General features: G+C 39.2%; 5 protein-coding genes across 5 annotated transcripts in view; all 5 read right to left on the reverse strand.

The window, feature by feature from the left end:
* Positions 1-273: 273 nt before the first annotated feature.
* LOC126692499 (F-box/LRR-repeat protein At4g14103-like) lies at positions 274-2,324 on the reverse strand. Its single transcript, XM_050388126.1, has one exon. The coding sequence runs from the start codon at positions 1,986-1,988 to the stop codon at positions 471-473; it is 1,518 nt and encodes a 505-aa protein (XP_050244083.1). The 5' UTR covers positions 1,989-2,324; the 3' UTR covers positions 274-470.
* Positions 2,325-17,507: 15,183 nt separating this feature from the next.
* Positions 17,508-25,154, reverse strand: part of LOC126692500 (putative FBD-associated F-box protein At3g50710) — a 34,141-nt gene continuing 26,494 nt past the window's right edge. The window contains exon 3 of the transcript XR_007645033.1: positions 17,508-17,570. The gene's annotated coding sequence lies outside the window, so the exon portion shown is untranslated. The remainder of the gene's footprint in view (positions 17,571-25,154) is intronic.
* On the reverse strand, positions 17,704-18,717 carry LOC126691085 (putative FBD-associated F-box protein At3g50710). Its single transcript, XM_050386164.1, has one exon. It carries the CDS (start codon positions 18,715-18,717, stop codon positions 17,704-17,706), a length of 1,014 nt encoding a protein of 337 aa, XP_050242121.1.
* Positions 19,714-20,932, reverse strand: LOC126691086 (uncharacterized). The gene is made up of 3 exons (XM_050386165.1): positions 20,320-20,932; positions 19,918-20,214; positions 19,714-19,775 (listed from the first exon to the last, which is right to left on the reverse strand). The coding sequence occupies exons 1-3, from the start codon at positions 20,930-20,932 to the stop codon at positions 19,714-19,716; spliced, it is 972 nt and encodes a 323-aa protein (XP_050242122.1).
* Positions 22,332-23,108, reverse strand: LOC126691087 (uncharacterized). Its single transcript, XM_050386167.1, has one exon. It carries the CDS (start codon positions 23,106-23,108, stop codon positions 22,332-22,334), a length of 777 nt encoding a protein of 258 aa, XP_050242124.1.

The raw sequence follows: 25,154 nt of genomic DNA on the forward strand, positions 1-25,154 counted from the left end.
AGTCATGTAAGCAGACTAGGTTAAAAATTATTGACTATACATTGTTAAAAGGCTGAAAAGGTATGCATTGTATTCAGAAAAGGTGTGCATTGTATCTTTGTATCCTCTGCCAAAGTGCTGTCCAAAAGCAGCAGGCTGTTTCCTAATTTTGTTATCTTGCTTGTTTCTATGCAATTCACAATGTAGGGTTTTAATCTAGATTTTTTTTTTGGGGCGCTATATCAAGGGGGAAAATCCCAAATTAAAAACATGCTTACTAAAAAACTAGTATAATTGAAGGAGATGGCTAATACTAATGAAATCTTTAAGCATTTTTCCTGTACCAAAGGAATAAACTCGATATAGCAAAAACAGCAAATGAATTACACAAACATGGACCTAATTACATATGCATATAGCCATACTACAAAATATTGGAGCAAAGCAGTAGACAAGAAATATCCAAGAGAAACGAACCAACATGCCACATATTATGTGAAATGTCCTTTGTCAAATGCAATTTGACAGTTCCGAGAGCTCCTTTGAAACTTCCTCAATTTCTTGCGAACACTAGGCTTATTCCTTGGGTCTAGATCAATGTGACTAGTGATTTTCATTGTCTTTAGTACTCTAGCTGCCTTCAGGATTTGTCTAACAAGTTCCATCTCATTCTCAACCCCCTTAAATCCTTCATAAAGACAAGTTGTAACGTGTGATGACATACATTCAGGAACATCGAGTGGCCCCTCTAAGCAAGGGTTAGGATTATCAAGATTAGAGCCAAGAAAAATTGAACGTTCAAAGACAAGTGTTTGTAGCTCTGGAGCCCGACAAAGCAGGAGCCGTACTGCATGCCACGCATACCACTCATGCCAAATGTCACCACAAAACTTCAAGGAGGACAAATTACGAAATGTGGGACTATTTTCATGATTAGAACCATGACAGAGGATCTGTGCGGTAACTGTGCTCAATTCCATGGATATTACATTACAGAGTTTTCCCACGAAGTCCCACGCTCTCTTTGCATGGTCATTAATCCGATCACAATCCTTAATTTGAATAACAGATTCAACCACGTTTGGGAGGTTTTCCAACACATCATCGGCGTTCAAATAACCCCTGAAATGTAAGTACTCGAGAGCTGGGGTGTTTATCTGGAATCTGTACTTCGATGAAGGCTGAACACTCCAACATAAATGTAATCTTTTCAGCGTAGCTACAAGTACAATGACATTGAACTCATTCAAAATATTCAAGTATCTATCAACCACGCAGAGGGACAAATCTAGAAGGACCGGGCAGGCATTGAGGATGGTGGAGAGAGAGTCACGATTTGCAAATGTAACACAATTTAGTAGTAGAATCCTGAGACAAGGGAGAACAAAAGCAGAAGGTGGATTGAGATGAATTGCATACCCCAATTTCAGAACCACTAATGAGGTAGAAAAGTAGAGAGTACGGGGCAACTCCATAGGTTGATGAGGAGAAGTAAGTAGTTGGAGATCAAGATCTCGCAAATCACGGATATTGGTGGCACGGAGCCATGTATCGACATAGAATGGATGACAATTGTAATACCAACAAATGCACAATTTGTGTAGTGGGGGGATGGGGTTGGAAATGGCGTTTCGAAGAGCCACGATTCTAGACGCTATATCCACAAACTTAAATTTTTCATTCTTTTCCTCATTGCATCTTTCTACAAGTCCTGCCTGATTCAAGTCAAGAACAGGAACGAGAGTCCAGAGAGGCCTCCACCTGCTCGACAAAATGCTGGTTGAGACAGAGTCTCGGATTGGGAGAAAGAAGAGGATGTGGGTGAGAAGAGAGTCCGGTAGACTGCTAATTATGTCTTTGTAGTCATCAGTGTTAGTTTGGGCATTTTGCCGAACAGGTGATAGGCAAGTCTCACTGCTCACATTTCTCCTTTTTGCTATCTCTGCTCTTTCAATTCTCTGCCTCTCTCTACTCTCCCTCTCATCTGTTTCTATCCTCTGCCGCTTCATGCTGAGCGAGTGAAAAGGGTTTCAATTTTGTTTTTGGGATAAGATCAGAGAGTCGGTGGGTTTCTACTCACTGGGAATGTGGGAGACACTGAGAGATATCATACCGTGTGATATGGGGGCAAAATCAAAGAATAGCAGATCTCATTGTATTGCGCGTCCGCGTTTCAGGCATTTTTTTTTTTTTTTTTTACCTGCGTGTAATGCTCATTAGAGCATCCACAGCAGTGGAGCTAAAAATTTAGCTATTTAGCTTCACCAAAAGTTACTTTATCTATTTTACCTACATACATGCTACAGCAGTGGATCTATTTTAGCTTTCAACACAATAAAATAATATAAACATCACAATAAAATAATATAACTACTACAATAAAATAATCCATCCCACTACAATAAAATAATATATTCACTACCCACAATTATCAGAGCCACACACTCCATCAGCAACAACCTTCATGTGACAACCACAGCACATGGCAACAACCTTCATGTGACCACCACAGCCCACGGCCACAACCATAACCCAACATAGCCCACGGCAAGAAAAAAAAAAAAAAAAAAATCAAACCACCACCAACACAGCCACAACCACCAACATAGCCCACGGCAAACACAACCACAGCGACCAAACCACCACCAACACAGCCACCAAACCTCCATTTCAACCACAATCCACAATCACAACCAAACCCAACAAAAAATAAAAAAATCAAACACCCAAAAACCCACAAACCCAGCAATCCAAAACCCATGAACCCAGAATTCCTGTCGCCAATCATGGGTCCGTGGGTCCGTGGAGCGCTTGAGTTCGATGGGTCCGTGAACCCACAAACCCATGAACCCAAAAATATTGACCGAGCATAGAGCTTCGATGGGTCTGTGGCGCGCTTGAGTTCGATGATGGCGAGATGAGTCAGTGGCGTGGGACGGCAACAAGGCGACGACGATGAAGATCGGCGATGGCGAAGCAGAGAGTAGACGAGTCAGCGGCGTGGGACGGCAACTGGGCGACGACGATGAAGATCGATTATGAAGATCGGGGACGATGAAGATCAGCGATGGCGAAGCAGAGAGTAGACGAGGGAGAGAAAAAAAAAATGAGAAGGAAAGAGGAAGAAACAAGAGAAGCCGGAGAGAGAGAGAGAAAATAAAGAAAAAGGAAAAAATATTTTTTTAATAGAAGTGGAGAGAGAAATTAAATAAAATAATATTTTTTTATTTTAGATGATATGAACAGTGCACATCTATTTATAGATGTGCACTGTAGCAATGGAGCTAAATTTTTTAGATTTAGCTCCACTGCTGCAGCCAAGTTTTTGTGTTTGTGGAGCTAAATTTTAGCATTATAGCATTATAGCTCCACTGCTGCAAATGCTCTCATTAGCTATGAACAGTATTTTTAGGCAATAAAGTCATATTCAAACGCACGCTAAACTACTAAACGTAGCGTTTCTTATTCGGTTGTCATTTGTCTATACTATTTGACTTTTCTCTTTGAACCAAATTTTTTTTGTTCTAAAATATTCCTTCGTTCCTATATTTAAGTAAAGATAAAACTAAGTGATAATCTAGTAAAAATATAATCCTAACTCCTATATTACCTAAAAAATGAGGTTATTTTCCTGTTAATTTTCAAATTTCTTTTTCTACTTATAAATTATATTCTTAAAATAAAAATTATATATATAAAAAAACACAGATTTTTTTTTTGTGCTACGACCACTAAAATAACAAAGCCAGCCTCATCCCACAAGTAAATATTGCCTAAAAGATAGGATCACTCTCTCACTAACCCCTTTATTCAGAAGCAAACTTCACTTTTAAACTTTTCTCTTTCTTTATTTTTTTTAATTAGCCGAAGATATTTCTTTTTTTTTTTTAAAAACCCACGTTAAAAAATTTTAGAAACCCACATTGCCATCCACTTTTTTTTTTTTTTTTTTAAGAAATGCTATTTGTACAACATTTTCAAAATATTGCCTATAAAATAAGATAAATTAAAAAAAAAAATTTAGAAGAAAGTATTAAGTGATTCGAATTTCCTTCATAACTCCACATTTACACTTTTCTCTTCTTTTTTTTTTTTTTAATTGACCTTGATTTTTTTTTCGTTGTCTGTTTCAATTTTTTTTAAACCAACGTTTAACTTCCCCTAAGTTGGTTGTTTTCTTTTTTTTTCTTTTGTTTGAATTCACGTTTCTCTTACTCCTACTCCCTAATATGAGATCTCACATTTAATTTTTTTCAAATCAATTCTTCTTTATTTAATTTTTTTTATAACAATTCTTCTTCTTTTCTTTATAACAATTCTTCTTTATTTTGAAATTGAAGAGAGGAAAAAAAAAAAAAACACTCATACTATAAAATTATCACTATAACTTTTCATCCATATCCCTTAAATTTGGACACCACTACTCTCCTGTTGGTTTTCAAATTACTAACCGTATCATCACAATTTCGTTGGATCATTTTTCTAAATGAAAACTCCTACATCCATCACTCTCATATCTCTCTCCCTTTTTTGCTTATTCTAAACCCATTTGTTTTCGCACCCTCACATGCATTCTCCAACTTATATTTCAATCCATGTGAGTTTTTATTTTTATATTTTTCCACTATTAAACTTTCGTTGACAATGGGTTCTGTTTTTTTTTCCCCCCTTTTATGAATCTTTTTTTTTTTTTTTGAACACATGAATATTATTTTTGATAGTACGGTTGTAAATTTTGGGGGCAAAGTAGTATAGTGTTTGTCGTGAAGAACTAGCACAAATACAATGAACTTTTTTATTTTTTTATTTTATAATAAGTAGTAAAATTTTCTATTCCATTTTTTTTTTATACACTCTTTTTAAGGATTTTTTTTTTTTTTTTTTTTTTTTTCTCTCTCTCTCTCATGTCAAATAAAATTTTGTCTAATTATTTTAATATCTTTTTGCAGCATCATCCGGGCTTATGTAAAGGAAGCAATTGTGGAGTTCAATGTCATTGAATCAATGAAGCTTTATGATGTTGATTCAAATATAATTTTGTTTTCTTCAAATTGATGAATACTCCTGGACATCAAATCCTTTCATTCCAAAGGCATTAGTAGGATTCACAAGGTTATGAGGAGCATTGAGAGAGAGAGAGAGAGAGAGTCAATTGCATAAGATAGAAGAAATTTCTTACCCATTGATAATTTTTGTTTGATTAACTATGTTTGCAATTTGTTACTCATCTCTTTTATGATTCTTTTACATGTATAATTTCAATCATGTACTAGTCTTTGAGCACACGCTTACGTATGTGTTCAAAAGCTCTTCTATTTTTTGGGTAAGGATTAATTTAGAGCATTTATTATAATTTGAGATTATTGCATTTTCCAATCACAAAAAAAAAAAAAAAAAAAAAAAAAAAAACTAGGGGTGTGATAAGTATTATGTGTGGTGAAATAATTTTTCATCACACCTCTAGATTTTTTTTGTGATTGGCAAATGTAGTAATCCCAAATTATAATAAATACTCTAAATTAATCATTACCCAAAAAATATTCTAGTGTTTCTAAAAGCTGAATAATATTTATTATTGATATGCTCCAGTTAAACCACATTAGCGTTCACGACATTATCTTTTTATCTTTTTTTTTTTTTTTTTCAATTTTCCTATAATTGTTTTTAAAATTTATTTATTTTTTTTAATATTTACACTTCTCCAACCATTTTCGCTCACTTACCTTTTCATCTCCCCACTACTTCTCCAACCTTTCTCTCTTCCTTACCTTTTCATCTCCCCACTACCCTCTAAATTAGTATCATTCTTCCTCTTTCTCTTCATCTTCTTTTATTTTTGTTTTTTCTTATTCACATCCTCTTACTATAAATTTGTCACTATCTCTTCCATTCTATGCATAATTTTCCCTCACAACAAAACAGTTGTTTCTCTCTCTCTCTCTCTCTCTCTCTCTCTCTCTCTCAAATTTTTGGTGGATTTTTTTTAGTTTTCTTGCATATTTGCTTTAGATTGATAATTTTTTATATTCTTTAAAACTCTACTTTGGGTTAATGAGATTTAGTTTTATTTATTTATTTTTTTTTTTTGTTTTCTTTGATTGTTAAATGTTATCCTATTGCGGTATAAAGAATTAAATGTAGCATATAAAAATTGTGGGGCACAAGAATTCAAATAAAGTACCTATGCCACATGTCGTATCCATGGCCAAGGAGCCCATTATCGTGCCGAGGAGGCCATACGCTCGGACAGTAAGGCCATATCAGTGGCACGTTGCCAAAGGAAGTCCTTCTGTTAAGAAAAAGTTTCGGAGAAGGGGTTAGCCCTGACATTACTGGAGGGATGGTGGCTACCCCCACATTCAATGCATCCCACCGAACCTCCTTACTGCATTTATGTGGAGAAGACCCCTGAATAGTGCTGCCTTGCCCACTGCAACTCACAAGAGGTTTGGGGAGGTGTCTGATGGGAGAAGTACTCAAGTGGTGGACTGGACAATCAACAAATGGAGGGCCAAGATCGCATGAAATGAGATATATAATGTGAGAGGCCTCCAAGGAGAAGGGGAGAAAAATCTGAAGAGAAAACACCATAGCATTAAGAACAGCAATTGTAATCAAATCTAAGAAAAATATATTCAAGAACTACTCTCCTTGGACATAGCCGAGGAAGAATTTCTGTGCACCACATTTGTCTATTTACTGTTTTTCCTTGCTCTCTTATCCTCTTTAGCCCATTAAGGACGTTGTCCATTTTGTTGAAGCCTAACTTTTCAGCCCACTCTCTACAAATTTATTGTATTGGGCTCTTTGGGCCTTAATCCATTCATCCTTTGGACATAAGCCCCAAAGCCCGCCCCTACAATTGGCGTTGTCTGTGGAAAGAGCTTAAGCTTTAAAGAGTGCAATGTCCAACCATGGTAGGATTAGGGCAAGAACGAGAGGAGTCTGTTGGTTCCCAATGTTAGGATCAGTTCCTCAACTTTAAGCGGAGGAGTGACCATAAAGTTAGTGTGACACCACCCATACTAGTAGGAGCCAGTCTCAAGGCAGGAGTCACATCTCTCACGAGGAGAATACCAGAAGCTTGTAGTTGGAGATTGACCATCTTCGCCGAAGGCTATGCCACGAACGATGAAGAAGGACTCCCTCGGATTCTAACCCTTCTTCCGATGATGAGGGGGATGGCAGCTACAGGCCCAGGTCCAGGACTCCTCTCAATGAGTCTTTTTCGTAGGATGAAGACCGTCATTACAAACAGAGGAGTAACAGTCCACCCTGTAAAGGCTTGAGCAATGATGCTATGAGCAGAGCTCTTAACCAGATCTCTAAATCATCGTTTACGAGTAGAATTGAAGGAGGAAAGCTTCCTAGGTGTTTTACTCAGCTAACGTTCACCATGTATAATGGTAGAACGAACCATGTGGAGCACGTCAACCATTTCAACCAGAGAATGGCTGTTCATTCTAGAAATAAAGCCCTGATGTGCAAAGTGTTCCCATCTAGTTTGGGGCCCGTGACGATGAGATGGTTCTACGGTTTGAGGGAATGTTCTGCCAGCTCCTTTAAGGAACTCACCAGGGCCTTTGGGGCTCATTTTGTGACTTGTAGTAGAGTTTCTCGACCTTTAGACTCTTTGCTATCCATGGCAATGCAGGAGGGGGGAGACCTTGAAAACGTACTCCGACAGGTATTGGGAGATTTAATGAGATTGATGGAGATTTTGATGATGTGGCTATAAGGACTGTCAAGGTCAACTTACCCGCTAAGCATGATTTGAGGAAGTCTTTAACACGAAAACTGGTCAGGAGTGTGCATCGGCTCATGGACTGCATTGATAAGTATAAGTGGGTTAAGGAAGACCAGCAATAGGGGAAAGGGAAAGCTAAAGTGGTCCCTCAGGATAGAAGGGACTTCAGATCGGAGAGGTACAATAACAACCGACCTCGGAGAGACTTACGGGGCACTATGGACCCACTCCCATTCAGGTAGTCAGTATTGTGTTCCGAGAGCTAGCACACCAAATTCTAGAGAAAATTAAGAATGAGCCATACTTTTAATGGCCAAACAAGATGGGAGGAGATCCCACGAAGCGCAACCAAAGTCTTCATTGCCAATACCACCAGGAGCGGGGGCACACTACTGAAGATTGCAGGACTCTGTGGAACCACCTGGAGTAATTGGTCAAGGTGGGTAAGTTGAGGTAGTTCCTGTATCAACCCAACGGACAGAATGGACAAGTAGGGTCAGGGGCTCAGAGAGATGCTTCTACGAGACTGCCTTAAGGTACAATCAGCATCATCCTTGCTGCTCTAGGAAGGACTAGCTTTCAGCCACCTAGGGTGATGTCTGTAGCTCGGCCATCTGCAGATGACTTGTATCCTAATCTGAAGAGGAGTAGGACAAAAGTCTGACTGACTTTGAGCTTCTCGGATAAGGATAAGATCGGAACCTTACAACCACATGATGACGCTCTGGTAGTCACCCTTTTGATAGGTGGGTACGACGTGAAGAAAGTGTTGGTGGACTAGGACAATGGCATAGAGATCATGTACCCTAACCTATTTAAGGGACTGAAGCTGAGGTTTGAAGACCTAACCTGCTATGATTCCCCCTTAATAGTTCAACGAGAAGGCTATCTTTCCAAAAGGCCAAATCCGATTACTCGTTCATACAGGGACAGAGGTCGTAGAGGTGAACTTTATTGTGGTAGATGCCTACTCCCGCTACACTGCTATTGTGGCAAGGCCTTGACTTCACGTCATGAGAGCAGTACCATCCACCTTGCACCTAAAAGTGAAGTAGCCGTCTGGGAATCGGGTCGAGGAGCTGGTGGGGAGCCAGTTTATGGCCAAACAATGCATGGTGGTAGCCATTAGACATCAGACCGGGGGTGAATCCTTGGCCTCCATTGAGTAAGATTTATAGCAATCAAAGGTGCCAACGTTGTCTGCAGGGCAGTGGCAAAGGGGGCTAAATGCGAGCAATTGGAAAGAGTTGTCATTGGCGACGATTAGGAGAAATTCTTTCAAGCCGGGGTTCAACTGCCTCCTTGGGAGAAGGAAGAGCTGATAGATTTCCTTAGAAAAAATATCGATGTATTTGCGTGAAGTGCCTACGAGGCCCCCGAGGTGGATCCGGACTTCATCTATCACCATTTAAACATCAATCCATCCGCCATCCCCAGAAAGCAACCACCTTGGCGTTCCTCCAAGGAACATTTTGATGCTGTTAAGGATGAAGTACTTAAACTTAAGCGGGCTTGTGCCATAAATGAGGTGTTTTACCCCAAGTGGTTGGCCAACATGATGGTGGTAAAGAAGAAAAGCGGGAAATGGCAGGTGTGTGTAGACTTTACGGATTTAAATAGGGCTCCAAAGGATCCTTTCCCCCTGCCTTGGATAGATTAGTTAATGGATGCAACTGCGGGCCATCCTCGAATGAGCTTCTTGGATGCTTTCCAAGGATATCACCAGATACCACTGGCTCTGGGTGATCAAGAGAAGACTTCTTTTGTGCGCCCATCGGGAATTATCATTACAAAGTGATGCCCTTTGGGCTGAAGAATGTGGGGGTCTACTTATTAGAGAATGTTGACCAAGATGTTCGAACCACTGCTGGGCAAAAATATTGAGGTCTACATAGATGACATGGTAGTAAAGAGTAAGGTGGAATCTGAGCACGTAAATGATCTCGGAAATATCTTCGAGATACTAAAGAGACACAAACTACACCTCAACACTACTAAGTGTTCTTTTGGGGTAGGCTCGGGTAAGTTCTTGGGTTATATGGTTACCCACCGCGAAATTGAGGTTGACCCAGACCAGATTAGAGCAATCAACGACCTGCGGCCTCCTTAAAATCCCAAAGAAGTCCAGAAGTTGACAGGAATGACTGCCACTTTGAGTCGATTCATTTCTCGGTCAACAAACAGGTGTAGGCCCTTCTTCAAGTTGTTGCATAAATGGAAGGGATTTGAATGGACAGAAGGGTGTTCCTCGTCCTTCCAGCAATTGAAGGAATATCTTTCTCAGCCACCTATTATGTCTAAACCCGAGGAGGATTTATTCACTTACATTGCTGTAGCCTCACATGTGGTGAGTCTTATGCTGGTGCGGGATGAGAATGAAATGCAAAGGCCAATTTATTATGTGAGTAAATCGTTACAGGAGGTAGAGGTTCGCTATTTACCACTGGAGAGGGTCATCCTAGCAATAGTGTATGCTACATGGAAGCTCCCACATTACTTCTAGGCTCATGCTGTTATGGTTCTAACCCAACTCCCTTTCTGATCACTACTTCGGAAAGCTGACTACAAAGGGAGGGTTGCAAAATGAGCAACGATCCTAGAAGCCTTCAATATTAAATACATGCCTCACGCCTTTATAAAGGGTTAGGTCCTCGCCGATTTAACAACTGAGTTTGCTGAGCCTTCGTTTTCGAAGAAAACGGTAGGGGGCTAACTATGGATGGAAAATCAGTTGGAATAATCTCTTTACAGGAACCTCTACCTTGGAAGGTGTATGTTGATGGCGAGGCAAACTAGAAAGGATCAGGAGTGGGGCTAGTTATGGTATCTCCTGAAAGGACCATCATTGAGAAATCCTTAAAACTGGGCTTCTCAGCCACAAATAATGAGGCTGAGTACAAGGCTTTGTTGGTGGGAATGGCCATGGTTCAAAAAATGGGAGGAATAACAGTGAAGATGTTTTTAGATTTGAGGTTGGTCGTAGGCCAAGTGAAAGGAGAACTGGAAGCCAGGGGTGTGAGAATGTAGGAGTATCTAAACTAGGCTAGGCACTTGCTATTAGGATTTAACTCTTTTTCCTTACACCAAATCCCTAGAAGCAGAAACACACATGCCGATTCCCTTACCACTCTTGTGACCTCCTTAGAGTAAAGCCTACCTCAAGTTATCTTGGTTGAGGATTTATACAGCCCTGTCGAGACAAAGAGAGAGAAGGTCCAAATTCATCAACTAAGGGTGGGGCCTAGTTGGATGGATCCTATTGTCCTATTCCTTAACGATGACATTTTGCTCGAGGAGAAAGGGGAGGCTGACAAGGTACAGAGAAAGGCTCCTTGGTTTTGGTTGTTCGAGGACCAAAAACTATACAAGTGCTCTTTTTCAGGGCCATATTTGCTGTACATCCACCCCAAAGCAATGGAGTTGCTCTTGGAAGAGTTGCATGAAAGAATTTATAGGAGTCATATAGGAGGCAGATCCTTATCTCACTGAGCCCTTACTCAGAGATATTAGTGACCTAATATGCAAAGAGAGGCACAAAAGTACGTAAAGAAGTGTGACCAATGTCAGAAATTTGCTTCTAACATCTATAAGCTAGGGAGCGTTCTTAACCCTCTATCTAGCCCATGACCTTTTGCTCAGTGGGGCTTGGACATTGTAGGGCCCTTCCCCAAAGCAGCAAGAAATAGGAGATGACTTTTAGTCAGCACTGATTACTTTACCAAATGGGTTAAAGCTGAGCCACTGGCAAACATTAGGGACATGGATGCCAAAAGGTTTATGTGGAAAAATATTGTCATTCAGTTTGGGATCCCTCATACTCTCATCTCGGATAACGGACTTCAGTTTGATAGCAAGGCTTTCAAAAGGTACTGTTGTGATATGGGTATCACTAATAGGTATTCCACTCCAACTTACCCCTAGGGGAATGGGCAGGCTGAGGTTGTCAATAAGGTTAAAGTGAATGGACTTAAGAAGAAGTTGGACAACGCAAAGGGCAAATGGGTGGACAAGCTTCCACATGTCCTGTGGAACTACCCCTTATAGGTTGATGGCGGAGACGCCTTTTTCAATGATTTATGAGGTTGAAGCTTTGATTCCTTTGGAGATTGGATTCCCAACATTGAGGACTAGCTCATTCGCTCCAGACAGCAACAACCACCTATTGGAAATGAGGCTGGATCTAGTTGAAGAATAAAGAGAGAGTGTCATGGTTCAATTAGCATACTATCAATAGAAGCTCAAACAGGGGTATGATTCAAGTTTAAAGTTAAGACCATTGGCCCCTGGAGACTTGGTGTTGAGAAAGGTTGTGGGAACTGCAAAAGACCCAACATGGGGAAAGTTAGGGCCTAATTGGGAAGGGTCATACCGTATCACCTTGGTAGCGGGCATAGGTGCATACTTCCTAGAGGACCTAGACGCAAAAGTTGTGCCATGACCCTGGAATGTAAATAACTTGCGAAGGTACTATTATTAATGAAAGGCAGCTCTGCCAAGTTTTCAGTTATAACCTTATGTGTTGCATTAACTGTCTGTGTGAATATTAAACAGAATCTTGGCCATGCCTGACCCCTTGGACCACATGCTTTGGGTAAATTAATACTTCACATTACTTCTCTAAGTATTAAACAGAATTTTGGTTATGCCTGACTCCTCGGACCACATGCCTTGAGTAAATTAACACTCTTCATTATTTCTCTAAGTATTTAACAGAACATTGGCCATACCTGGCCCCTAGGACCACATACCTTAGGTAAATTAATACTTCATGTTATTTCTCTAAGTGTTAAACAGAATCTTGGTTATGTTTGACTCCTCGAACCACATGCCTTGGGTAAATTAACACTCTTCATTATTTCTCTAAGTATTAAACAAAACTTTGGCCATGCCTGGCCCCTCAGACCACATGCTTAGGTAAATTAATACTCTTCATTATTTCTCTAGGTATTAAACAGAACATTGGTCATGCCTGACTCTTTGGACCACATGCTTTGTGTAAATTAACACTCTTCATTATTTCTCTAAGTATTAAACAGAACATTGGTCATGTCTGGCCCCTCGGACCATATGCCTTAGGTAAATTAATACTTTAGATTATTTCTCTAAGTGAACAGAATCTTGGTTATGCTTGGTTTCTCGAACCATATGCCTTGGGTAAATTAACACTCTTCATTATTTCTCTAAGTATTAAATAGAATATTGGCCATGCTTGACCCTTCGAATCACATGCCTTGGGTAAATTAATACTTCACGTTATTTTTCTAAGTATTAAATAGAACCTTGGTTATGCTTGTTTTCTTGGACCACATGCTTTGGGTAAATTAATACTCTTCATTATTTCTCTAAGTATTAAACAAAACCTTAGCCATGCTTGGCTTTTCGGACCACATGCCTTGGGTAAATTAATACTCTTCATTATTTCTCTAGGTATTAAACAGAACCTTGGCCATGCCTGACTCTTTGGATTACATGCTTTGTGTAAATTAACACTCTTCATTATTTCTCTAAGTATTAAACAGAACATTGGTCATGTCTGGCCCTTCGGACCACATGCCTTGGGTAAATTAATACTTTACATTATTTCTCTAAGTGAACAGAATCTTGGTTATGCTTGGTTTCTCGGACCACATGCCTTGGATAAATTAACACTCTTCATTGTTTCTCTAAGTATTAAATAGAACATTGGCCATGCTTGGTCCTTCGGACTACATGCCTTCGGTAAATTAATATTTCACGTTATTTTTCTAAGTGTTAAATAGAACCTTGGTAATGCTTGTTTTCTTGGACCACATGCTTTGGGTAAATTAATACTCTTCATTATTTCTCTATGTATTAAACAGAATATTGGCCATGCTTGGCCCCTCGGACCACATGTCTTGGGTAAATTAATACTTCATGTTATTTCTCTAAGTGTTAAATAGAATTTTGGTTATGTCTAGCTCCTCGGACTACATGCCTTGGGTAAATTAACACTCTTCATTATTTCTCTAAGTATTAAACAGAACATTGGTCATACCTGACTCCTTAGACCACATGCCTTAGGTAAACTAATACTTCACATTATTTCTCTAAGTGTTAAATAGAACCTTGGTTATGCCTAACTCCTCGGACAACATGCCTTGGGTAAATTAACACTTCACGTTATTTCTCTAAGTATTAAACAGAACCTTGGGCATGCCTGGCTCCTCAGACCACATGCCATGGGTAAATTAATACTTCACATTATTTTTCTAAGTGTTAAACAGAATCTTGTTTATGTCTAGCTCCTCAGACTAAATGTCTTGGGTAAATTAACACTCTCCATTATTTCTATAAGTGTTTGTTTCTCTTTAAAGACCTAGACCCCCCTGTTGATTACACAGTTTTTAGTACCAACACATAGTCTTTTTCTTTTTTCTCTCACTGTTTATATGGGAGCAATTCATTTAAGTTAATAACCACTCATTGCCATTAAGCTTTTGTTAAGATATGGGTGTTCACCTTTAGAAACATCATCAATTTGAAATCTCAACAAAAGGTAAAATGATAACTACACCAACCGTAGATGAATATTGTAAGGAAAATAAAGATTCATAAAACAAAAAATGATATCTTTTCACTAAACAAAAAAAGGGGGGGGGGGGGGTGCATTATAAACAGTGGCAAACTGCCATAACAAAAAAAGAGAAAAGTACAAAAAAAAAAAAAAAAAGAAGAGAAAAGTAAAAGAAAAAGATCCTAAAACTATGCCTTGGCTCGGGGAGGGTAATCTTTGGGATTAACATCCTTGGCCTTGGAAGCAACATCCTTGATCTTAAGGGCAGCCTCTATACTCTTGGCTTCTGGCAGGGGCTTGACCTCCTTGCCTTTGCCCTTATCCTCTGATCGAGGACCAACATCCTTAGCCGCCTCAACACTCTAGCTTTGGTCCCTAGCCTTGCCAAGCCCTTTGGGGATTTCAGGAGGTGGAAGAGAGGCCTAGGTGGTGGAGGGCTACTCAAAGGAGCTTAGGGCGAGAGCAGCGGGAGGAGGGAGCGTAGTTGGAGCTTCAAGAATGTCCGCCAAGTAGAAGATGTTCTCAGCGTTCCTCCACTCGGAGGTAGTAGGAACTCCTACTCGATTTGGCACCTTCGCCCAAACTTCCTTGTAGTAGTCCTTGCAAACCTCTGCCACCTCCTTTGCCAGACGGATCTCCATCTCCTACACCCCAAGATCATAGGATGCTTGCTTTGCAGCCTTCGCAGCCTCCTTGGCCTTCTCTAAATCTGCCTTCAACTCCAGGACCTGCTATCTGGCTATGGCCAGCTCTATTTCGACATAGTGAAGCATTTTGCGCTGCTCCTTAGCTTGGTCCTGAGCAATCTTCAGGCCGGCCTTGGCGCTCTTCCGCTCCCTCTCCTCAACTATTAGCTTCACCGTAAGCTCTTTGTTCTTTTGCTCAGTGGCGCCCAAGGCCCTGCTGGTCTCGATGTGGTGGTTCACCTCAACCCTAGCCTCATTCCTGGCATCCTTGATCCACTTCTTAGCCACAAAAACCTCATGGATAGCCTGTACATAAACAACAGAGGAGTACGTTATTTAAATAAAATAAAATAAAAAACAATAACAACAACAAAAAAAAAAGAGGGGAAAGCGCCCTCAGTGAGGCATACTAAGGAACTTACAGGCCTAGATCCCTCTTCAGGGACAGGAAGAGGTCTGGCTGCCTCATATGCTTTAAGGCAGCCATGTCCTTGGGTAGAAGGAAAGGCTGCTCCAGGGCCTCGGCCAAGTAGCGGACGTGCCCTTTTTCGAACTCCTTGATGGTGAAGTTCCATGGAATGGCTGCCCCATCTAGCTAAGGGGCCCAGGTGGGATGTTGGTGGCGCACCTCGGCCACACTCTAGTCCTCCCTGCTCTCCACCAAGGAGGCCTGCCTCTTGTCTTTAGCCGTCTTTTGTTGCTTAGGCTCCTTTTGGGAGATCACCTTCCCTTCCTCAGCTACTTTCTTCTCATTCCTTTTCTTCTTCAAGTTGGGCATATTACATCGAAAACAAAAGAATTGAATAACCAAAAATGTAAAAGAAAAGAGAAAAAACACAAATGGGTTAGTTCATATTTGATTCACCATTCATCAATTCAAGGCTACTGTTCCAACAATTAACTGGGTGAGTTAAACTAGCCGAAATAGTCTCTGTAAAGTTCAGTATAGATCCAAAGCTAAGGAGCCAGGATTCCAGGTCATAGTCCTAGGAGCAACATTCTTGCCAATTATTTTTCTGCATCAATTCCATTGCATTACAAACCAATCCTTTTTGGCACAACCCAAATATTACCTCATAAAATATCTCACATCGAGGACAGTTCAAATTGTCCAACATTTTCTCAGACAAAACACAAGCTTCCATAATTTCACCTTCACCAATTAAACCTTTCAGCAGAATCCAAAACATCCAAAAGTTGAACTCAACACCCTTATTTCCCTGTCCCTAACAAGCTTCCTCATCCTAAATCCTAGTAAACTTCCCAGCCTTAGAAAATGTATCCAATATTATATTGTAAATAATCACATTGTATAACAGACAATGTCAAACCGAACAGAAGCAGTTTTCATATTGGGTTTGCACTTTGCACCCCAACTCCTCGATTGAACCAATTATCTTAATACCAGCTTCCACGCTATTTTGCTTACACAAGCCATAAACACACATTATAAGTACAAACATCAGGAACCAAACCCAACACAAGCAATTCATCAAACACCCCATCTGCTTTCCCAAAATCCCCATTCAAAACCATAGTATAACAAACAATGTCAGGCTTAATCCCATGTACTTTCATCTGATTCAAAACCACCAGAGCATCAAAACCCTTCCTTTCTTTTACCAAAAACCTTATAACATTAGAATAATCCATTATCCCAGAACAAAAACAAAACTTTTTCATTCTTTACACAAAAGTTTTCAAAAAAACACAAAACCTCTTGTTCAAGCAAAGTTCTCAATATCAAAGAACAAATCTTAGAATAAAAAAAACCCATCATTTATCATACAGTTCAAAATCTCAATTGCATATCCAACCCTCCTAATTATACATAGAATTTTAGTCATCATCTTAAAAGTTGACCCTTCAACCTTTATATTCATTATCCGTTCAGTGTATGGCTTATGTCCAGAATATCTATAACATTGAATGGTTGCATAGCTAGCATGCAATGAATATAGAATCACCCAAATGACACATTTTAACTAATAAGGTTGACACTGTCCCAAGAAGCTTATATGTTGTCTCATCAAACATGTAAACACAATAGTCCTTTGAAATTAGTAAAAACCCAATAACAAGCTTAAGTATCGGTTGCACTAGTGCAAGAAACTTCTGAAGTTTCATTTACATTCAGCCACAAAGAAGCCATGATTTTTCTTTTTCTCATTCCTAATCGCCTCCTCTTTCCTTGAGAATTTAATTCTAGAATGACTAAATATATTTGAGACTTATAGACATGTAACTTGCAGACTAGGTTGAAATAATTGATAATACGTTGTTGTTAAAAGGCTAAAAAGGTATGCATTGTGTTCATCAAAGAAGAAAAGGTGTGCATTTTATCTTTTTATCCTCTGCCAAAGTGCCATCCAAAAGCGGCAGGCTTTTTCCTTATGTTCTTGTCTTGCCATTGTTTTCTATGCAGTTCACCATGTAGGCTCTTAATCCAGAAATTGATTTTTTTTTTTTTTTGGGGGGATGGGGGGGGTGGGGGTGGTTGGTTTCTATATCAAGGGGAAAAATCCCAAATAAAAAACATGCTTACTAAAAACTAGAATAATTGAAGGAGAGAGCAAATACAAATTATATCTTCAAGCATTTTGCCCTGCAGCATAGGAATAACCTCACCATAGGAAAAACAGCAAATGAAGTACACAAACATGGACCTAATTACATATGCATATAGTCATACCAAAAAATATTAAAGCAAATCATGTGACATGCAATATCCAAGAGGAACGAACCAAAATGCCAGATCATGTGAAATGTCCATCGTCAAATGCAATTTGACAATTCAGAGAGCTCCTTTGAAACTTCCTCAATTCCTTGTGAATACAAAGCTTTCTCTTTGAGCCTAGATAACTGAGTAAGGTGATTTTCATTGTCTTTAATACTCTTGCTGCCTCCAGGATTTTTCTAATAAGTTCCATGTCTTTCGTAGTCCCTCTTAATCCTTTATAATGACACATTGTAAGGTGTGATGACATACATTCAGGAACATTAAGTGGCTCTTCCAAGCAAGGGTTAGGTTTATAAAGATTAAAGCCAAGCAAGATTGAATGTTCAAAGGTAAGTATTTGTAGCTTTGGAGCCCGACAAAGCAAGAGGTGTACCACATGCCACGCATAACAGTCAAACCAAATGTCACCACAAAACTTCAAGGAGGACAAATTATGAAATGTGGGACTATCTTCATGATTAGAACCATGGAAGAGGATCAGTGCGGTAATTATGCTCAATTCCATGGATATAACATTATAGAGTTTTCCCATGAAGTCCCATACTCTCTTTGCATAATCATCACTCTTCTCACAATCCTCAATTTGAATGACACATTCAAACACATTTGGGAGTTTTTCCAACACATCATCCTTGTTCAAATAACCTCTGAAATGAAAGTACTCGAGAGCTAGGATGTTTATCTGGAATAGGTACTTCAATGAAGGCTGAACATTCCAATGTAAATGTAATATTTTCAGTGTAGCTACAAGTACAATGACATTGAACTCGTCTAAATTATTCAAATATTTATCAACCACATGGAGGGACAAATCTAGAAGGACCGGGCAGGCATTGAGGATGGTGGAGAGAGAGTCGCGGTTTGCAAATGTAACACATTTTAGTAGTAGAATCCTGAGACAAGGGAACACACAAGCAGAAGGAGGATTGAGATGAATATCGGCCCCCAATTTCAGAACCACCAATAGGTTGATGAGAAAAAGCAGGTAAGAAGAGATCAAGCTCTCGCAAATCACACATATTGGTGGCATGGAGCCATGTGTCAACAGAAAATGGAGGAAAAAATTGCCAAACAGACTATTTCTAGGAAAAAATTAGGCACGTAGCACGTGTTTAAAGTTATTTAGTAAGTTAGACTATTTTTGAAAGTCGAGTTTGGCAAACTCGACTTTGGGCTGAAAAACGAACACTATAGTGGCGTTTTTTTAGTGGCTATAGCAGCGTTTATAGAAAACGCCACTATTGTGTCTGTATTCCAGCCCAAAGTCGAGTTTGCCAAACTCGACTTTCAAAAACAATCTAACTAACTAAATAAGTTTGAACGCGTGCTGTCGGGCTAAAATTTTTCAGAATTTTCACTGTTTGACAAATTTTGCCTAATGACAATTGTAACACCAACAAATGCACAATTTGTGTAGTGGGGGGATGGGGTTGGAAATGGCATTTTGAAGAGCCACGATTCTAGACACTACATCCATAAAATTAAATTTTGCATTCTTTTCCTCACGGCATCTTTCTACAATTTCTTCCTGGTTTAAGTAAAGAACAAGGACGAGAGTCCAGAGAGGCCTCCACCTACTCAACAAAATGCTTGTCGAGACAGAGTCTTAGATTGGGAGAAAGGAAAGGATGTGGGTGAGAAGAAAGTCCGGTAGACTGCTAATTATGTCTTTGTTGTCATCAGCGTTGGTTTGGGCATTTTGTTGAACAGGTGATAGGCAAGTCTCACTGCTTTGCTCTTTCAATTCTCTGTCTCTCTTTCCTCTCCCTCGCCTCTGTTTCTATCCTCTGCCGCTTCATGCTGAGTGAGTGAAAAAGGATTTCAATTTTGGGATGGTATCAGAAAGTCGGTGATAAGAGGTGGAGACGAGGGAAAAGTTGAAAAAATAAGTGGAGTCAGTAGGGATGAGGAAAATGATGAAACTGGTGAAGGAAGAAAAGGAGCTATTGGTAAATTTTTATTTTTATTTTTTTTTTTTTTTTTTTTTTTTTATGAATAAGAAATTTTATTCACAAGACAAACAGAACTACAAAGAGGAAACAAGAGCCTCTTCCTTAATGATAAGCTCAAAACAGGAAGGGCCAAAACCTACATCGAAAGAACCAAAAACATTATTCACAAATGACCACTTAGCTAGAGAATGAGCTACTTTATTTGCCCCCCCTAGGGATCTAAGTGACATGATAGCCAGGAATAAGTGACATCAAGTTGAGAATTTCATTGCATATACCTCTAATTCTCCAGGGAACCTGTTTACCAGAAGGAGCTAGAGCGTCTACATAGTCTTTGGAGTCATTCTCCACAATCATAGCAGCTACATCAATACTTTTAGCTAAACTTAAAGCCCATTTAATGGCTTCTGTTTTTGCCTGAAGAGGGAGGTTGGAATATACTCTCTTAGCACAAACAAAAACCACTTCACCTCTCCAATCTCTAGCGACCGCTGCAATGGAGGATTTATCATCTTTGAAAGCAGCATCAACATTTATCTTGATTGAATCTCTAGGTGGGTTCTTCCACCTTTGAACTGGTTTCAGCAATTAGAAGCCCAAATGGGTTGCTATGGACATTTTGTGCTCAACTATGGACTTATCAACTTTCTGGCATAGCTCAATTGGATTAGTTTCTTTGCCTTCAAAGATAGCTAGATTTCTAGCCCTCCAAATGGCTTCACAAATAACAGCCTCAAACAATAAGAATTCACCCCTTTTAACTCCCACAATATTAACTTCAGTGGGAGGGTTAAGGAAGACCCCAATAAGATGAGAAGGAGAGTTTAAGTTCAAATTTTCTAATCTTAGACCCCACTTGGAATTAAACCACATAGCTCTTGTAAAGGGGCAAGAGATAAAGAGATGGAGGCTAGATTCTTCAGCATCCTTGCAAAGAGGGCGAAGGACATCATCTAAATCACAGAATCTGGCTAAACAATCTTTAGTAGGTAAGCAATTTGCCGCAATACGCCACAGGTGCATTTTAAGCCTTTCATGGATTTTTGACTTCCAAATAAGGCCGTGAATCATGTCTTGGTTTATGGGAGGGCTAATGTTTCTACTTAACCAATAAGCAGACTTGACCGAAAACTCCCCTGAGTTATTGGAGATCCAAATCCAACAATCTTTTGGAGCAAGCCGTGAGAGGGGGATTTTTTGGATGAGCTGGGATATAGTCTCATCAAAAGTATTTCTTATTTTGGTAAGATCCCAACCTTCTTGGTTGACTAGTTGTGAAACAATAAGTGCCATTTCTGGACTAGACCCTCCCTTGGACTCGGAATGAAATTAGGAAGATCTGGAATCCAAGGGTCCTCCCATATTCTGATTGTGTTTCCATTTCCTATCAACATGCAAGCACTATGAGCAAGCAGAGATTTCGTGCCTTCTAAGCTTCTCCAAATCTTGGAGAGAGACCCCGCAGTCTTATGGTTTAGCCAGTTGCTCCTAATTTTGTATTTTGCTCTGAGCATTTTTACACACAGACAATCTTTCTCTGAAAGAATCCACCAGGTTAACTTGGAAAGTAGAGCTTGATTGAAGTCCCAGAATTTTCTAAAACCCAAACCTCCTTCCTTTAGAGGCCAACATAAAGACGACCAAGCAATGGGTGTCAAGAACGAGCCAAAATTAGATTTTGGGTTCCACTAGAATCGTCTAACAACAGCATCCAGGCGCTTGCAAAGCTCTCTAGGAAATTGAATGGCTATCATTGAATAGGCTGGAATGGCCTGTGCAACTGATTTGATGAGGGTTGCTTTACCTTGCCAGGATAAGTTTTTGCTCTTCCAACCCGAGAGTTTATTTTCTAACTTCTCTTTAATTGGGTTTAGATCCCTGGATCTACTTGCCGAGAAGAAAAGAGGCACACCCAAGTATTTTGAGTTTGGGGGAAGTTTGTTTATACCCCAGCAACTTTTAATTTGATTTAAAAATTGTTGGTTGACTCCCTTGGAAGGAAAAACCCTAGACTTTTCCACACTGATGACTTGTCCCGACCAGTAACAATATTTCTCCAAGCAATTTTTTAGAACATTAAGCTCAGACATTTTAGCTTTACAGAATAGCATTAAATCAACAGCATAAAAAAGTTTGGAAATAGAAGGGGCATTACTTGAGACTTTAACAGCAAACACCCACCCAAGAGAGATTTCTCTACTGATTAGCCTCATTAGCACTTCACTACCCAAGATGAAAAGATATGGGGATATGGGATCCCCCGTGATGGTATAAAGCTTGGGCATTGGCCACCATTGAGCAGAATTGAGAATTGGACAGTAGAGAGGCACCGATGGATCAAAATTGTGAATTTAGCACTAAACCCAAATGCTTTGAGCACAATGATTAAAAAGTTCAATTTCAAACAGTCATACGCTTTTTGAAAATCTAGCTTGACCCCCAAAAAACCTTTCTTTTTTTGTGTTTTTTTAAAACTATGCACAACTTCTTGAGCAAAAGCCATATTTTCTGTTATCCAACGATTTGGCACAAAAGCTACTTAAGCTGGATCCACCATTTTTGATAGGAGGGGTCTTAGCCTATTTACAATGATTTTGGAAATCACTTTATAGCACACATTGCACAGGCTAATAGGCCGAAATTGGTTAAAATTACATGCTCCCTTTTTCTTTTGAATTAGAGAGATGAAGGTCTAGTTAAACTCTTTAAGCAATCTTCCATCTCTAAAAAACCTTTGAGTGGCTGACACAATTTGATCCCCTACTGTCTCCCAATAGTGTTTGTAGAAAAGCGCTGGAAAACCATCTGGCCCTGAGGCTTTAAGAGATTTCATCTCAAATATAACTTTCCGTATTTCATCTCTCATTGGCACCTTGCATAGTTCTTCGTTTTCAAAATTTGAGATGCATGGCTCTATTAAGTTTTCCAAATTTTTCGGAATATTAGGAGAACCAGTTTGATAAAGAGCCTTGAAGTTCTTAATAAAATACTTTTGAATGTCTTCCCCATCATTTATCCAAGATCCATCCTCCAATTTGATTTCTTGAATACAATTTCTTCTTCTTCTGATCAAAGTTGAGAGATGGAAGAAACAAGTATTCTGATCACCCTCTCTTATCCAAATCTCTCTAGATTTTTGTTTCCATTTTAGATCCTCTCTTGCCAACCATTCATCCAATTCTAAACTCAACGAAGCTTCAAGCTCCAAATTTTCTTTTGTGGCCTCTAAACTCTGAATTTGTGCTATCTTCTGCTCCAGCTCTTTAATTCTCTCTCTTGAACTTCCAAAACAGCTCTTATTCCATCTTTTAAGATCTCTCCTAGTTGCATCCAGTTTTTTGGCCAGTTTAAGACTTTGTGGGTCGTCTACTCTCGTTTGCCAAGCACTTTCTATTACTTCTTTACTTGATTTATCCCTAGTCCACATAGCCTCAAAACGAAAAGGCTTTAGAAGATTTGTGTTCTCCATATGGGTATCTAAGAGGATTTGGTTGTGATCAAAATTCGCATTGACAAGATGCCGAATGCCTGCCTTAGGGAAGAGAGTCTACCATTCTTGATCACATAAACACTGATCTAACCTCTGCCTAATATTTGCGAGACCTTCACGTCTATTGGACCAGGTAAAGGACGGACCAATAAAATCTAGATCAATGGCACCCGTATTATTTACAAAATCCCCGAGACTGTTAACTGAGCTTTCCCCTACATGCCGTCCTCCTTTTTTCTCCTTTGAGCCCTTGATGCTATTGAAGTCACCCATTACTGCCTAAGGCCTTGAAAAAGATTTTGCCAAGTCTTCAACCTTTGCCCAAAATTTTTTCCTTTTGGCTCTCCTAGGAGGGCCATATACACAGAACAACATCCATGGAGATCTTTCTGGATCAAAATAGATTAGTGAAGCAATTACATTGCTGTCTGAATAGACTATCTCCAAATCAACACCCATTCTCCAAAACAAAGCTAAACCCCAGCCCATCCATTGGCTTCCACATAAAAACAGTCAAAGAAGTTTAAACAAGTTTTGATTCTATTAATTCTAGGTGACTGGATTTTTGTTTCAAATAAGAACACCAAATCGGGGTTTGAAGCTCTTATTAGCTCCTTAAGAGCTCTTACTTTTGAATCTTTACCTATACCTCTACAATTCCAGGCTAACAAACGCATGCTGAGATTGAAGGAAACCACAACTTGACAACTCAACCAGCCAAGAATAACCAAAGGACCATGACCCAGCACAATCATAGCAATAAGAAGGGGAAATATGAATCTTACCAATAAGGGCATCGATCCACTCACTAACCGATGAGATTGGGCGATTCCAACAACTAGGCCCCATGAACGGCAAAGGACCGTTGTACAGAGACTTCCAACCAAACCCACTGAGGTGCAAAGAAGGCCTCCTTCTTGATCAAACTCGTGAGATTTGGGAATAATAAGTGGGTATGAATTCTGAGATTTGGGGGAAGAAAGTTCGGAAGGATTAATGGGAAAGATTGATGGGTATGAATTCTGAGATTTGGGTATGAGATCTGAGTTTTGGGTATGAAAAAGACCCACACAATAGTAGGGAGAGGAAACCACACAGAGGTGGTGGAGAAAGAAAACATTGAGGTGGAGCAACCACACGGAGGTGGAAGGAAGGACCATACAGAGATGGTAGAGAGCACCACTCGGGGGTAAAAAAAGGGGGGGGGGGGAAGATAATTTAAAAAAAAAAAAAAAAAAAAACTGAATCTATCTATGAATTTCTTGTAGTAAATGCAGGTGTACTGGCTAACAAGCATTGCTACTGGAAGCATCTATGGTCTACACGATTATGATATTTATTTAAATTTAGTTTGGCTTGTTTGTGCTTCTTTTATTTCTTAGCATTATTTTGTATTTTTTTTTTTTTTTACAAATTCTATTTCTTTTATTTCATAATTCAAATACTCTTTGCATAATTATTTTGGGGAAAATGGGCATTTTCTCCTAATTTATAAACTATGCAGTAAAATGTCCATGTTTTTTAACAAAATTGAGTTATGTCTAAAACTCAATATCCTCAAAATTGAGTTATATGAATATTTTTAAGTGAAATTCGACATTAGTAATATCGAGTTTCACTTAAATTTTCAAAAAAATTTAAGTGGTAATATATACATAGAACTCAACATTGCTAATGTCGAGTTCTACCAGTTACAAAATTGAGTTTAAAAAACAGGAACATTTTGCTAAATAATTTCAAAATAATGGCATTTTACTGCATAATTTGGGCATTTTGCTGCATAATTTGTAAATTAAGGAAAATACTCATTTTCTACTAATTATTTTACATCACTAATTTTGAGGCACATGTAAATCACTATTAGAAAGTGTCATTATATGGAATGTATTTAATTACGTAATATCTTCCTCCAATAAAAGTTAACTTTTCACTAGATAATACGTGAACATATTTTTTTTTAACAAAAAAATATATAAAATTAAGTCAAGTGGATCTCAAAAGCAAATTCAATAGGTTCTACTACCC

Source organism: Quercus robur, chromosome 7, assembly GCF_932294415.1.
Source record: "Quercus robur chromosome 7, dhQueRobu3.1, whole genome shotgun sequence".
NCBI classification, from domain to species: domain Eukaryota; kingdom Viridiplantae; phylum Streptophyta; class Magnoliopsida; order Fagales; family Fagaceae; genus Quercus; species Quercus robur.

What these genes read in the sequence shown, in the direction of transcription:
- LOC126692499 (XM_050388126.1), bottom strand. Translation starts at nt 1,988, where the DNA reads ATGAAGCGGCAGAGGATAGAAACAGATGAGAGGGAGAGTAGAGAGAGG.
- LOC126691085 (XM_050386164.1), bottom strand. Translation starts at nt 18,717, where the DNA reads ATGCCACCAATATGTGTGATTTGCGAGAGCTTGATCTCTTCTTACCTG.
- LOC126691086 (XM_050386165.1), bottom strand. Translation starts at nt 20,932, where the DNA reads ATGGCACTTATTGTTTCACAACTAGTCAACCAAGAAGGTTGGGATCTT. An exon ending in AAATCTAGCTATCTTTGAAG is followed by an intron (nt 20,215 to 20,319) that starts GCAAAGAAACTA and finishes TGCTGAAACCAG; the next exon opens with TTCAAAGGTGGAAGAACCCA. An exon ending in GGTTCCCTGGAGAATTAGAG is followed by an intron (nt 19,776 to 19,917) that starts GTATATGCAATG and finishes CTTTCGATGTAG; the next exon opens with GTTTTGGCCCTTCCTGTTTT.
- LOC126691087 (XM_050386167.1), bottom strand. Translation starts at nt 23,108, where the DNA reads ATGGAGAACACAAATCTTCTAAAGCCTTTTCGTTTTGAGGCTATGTGG.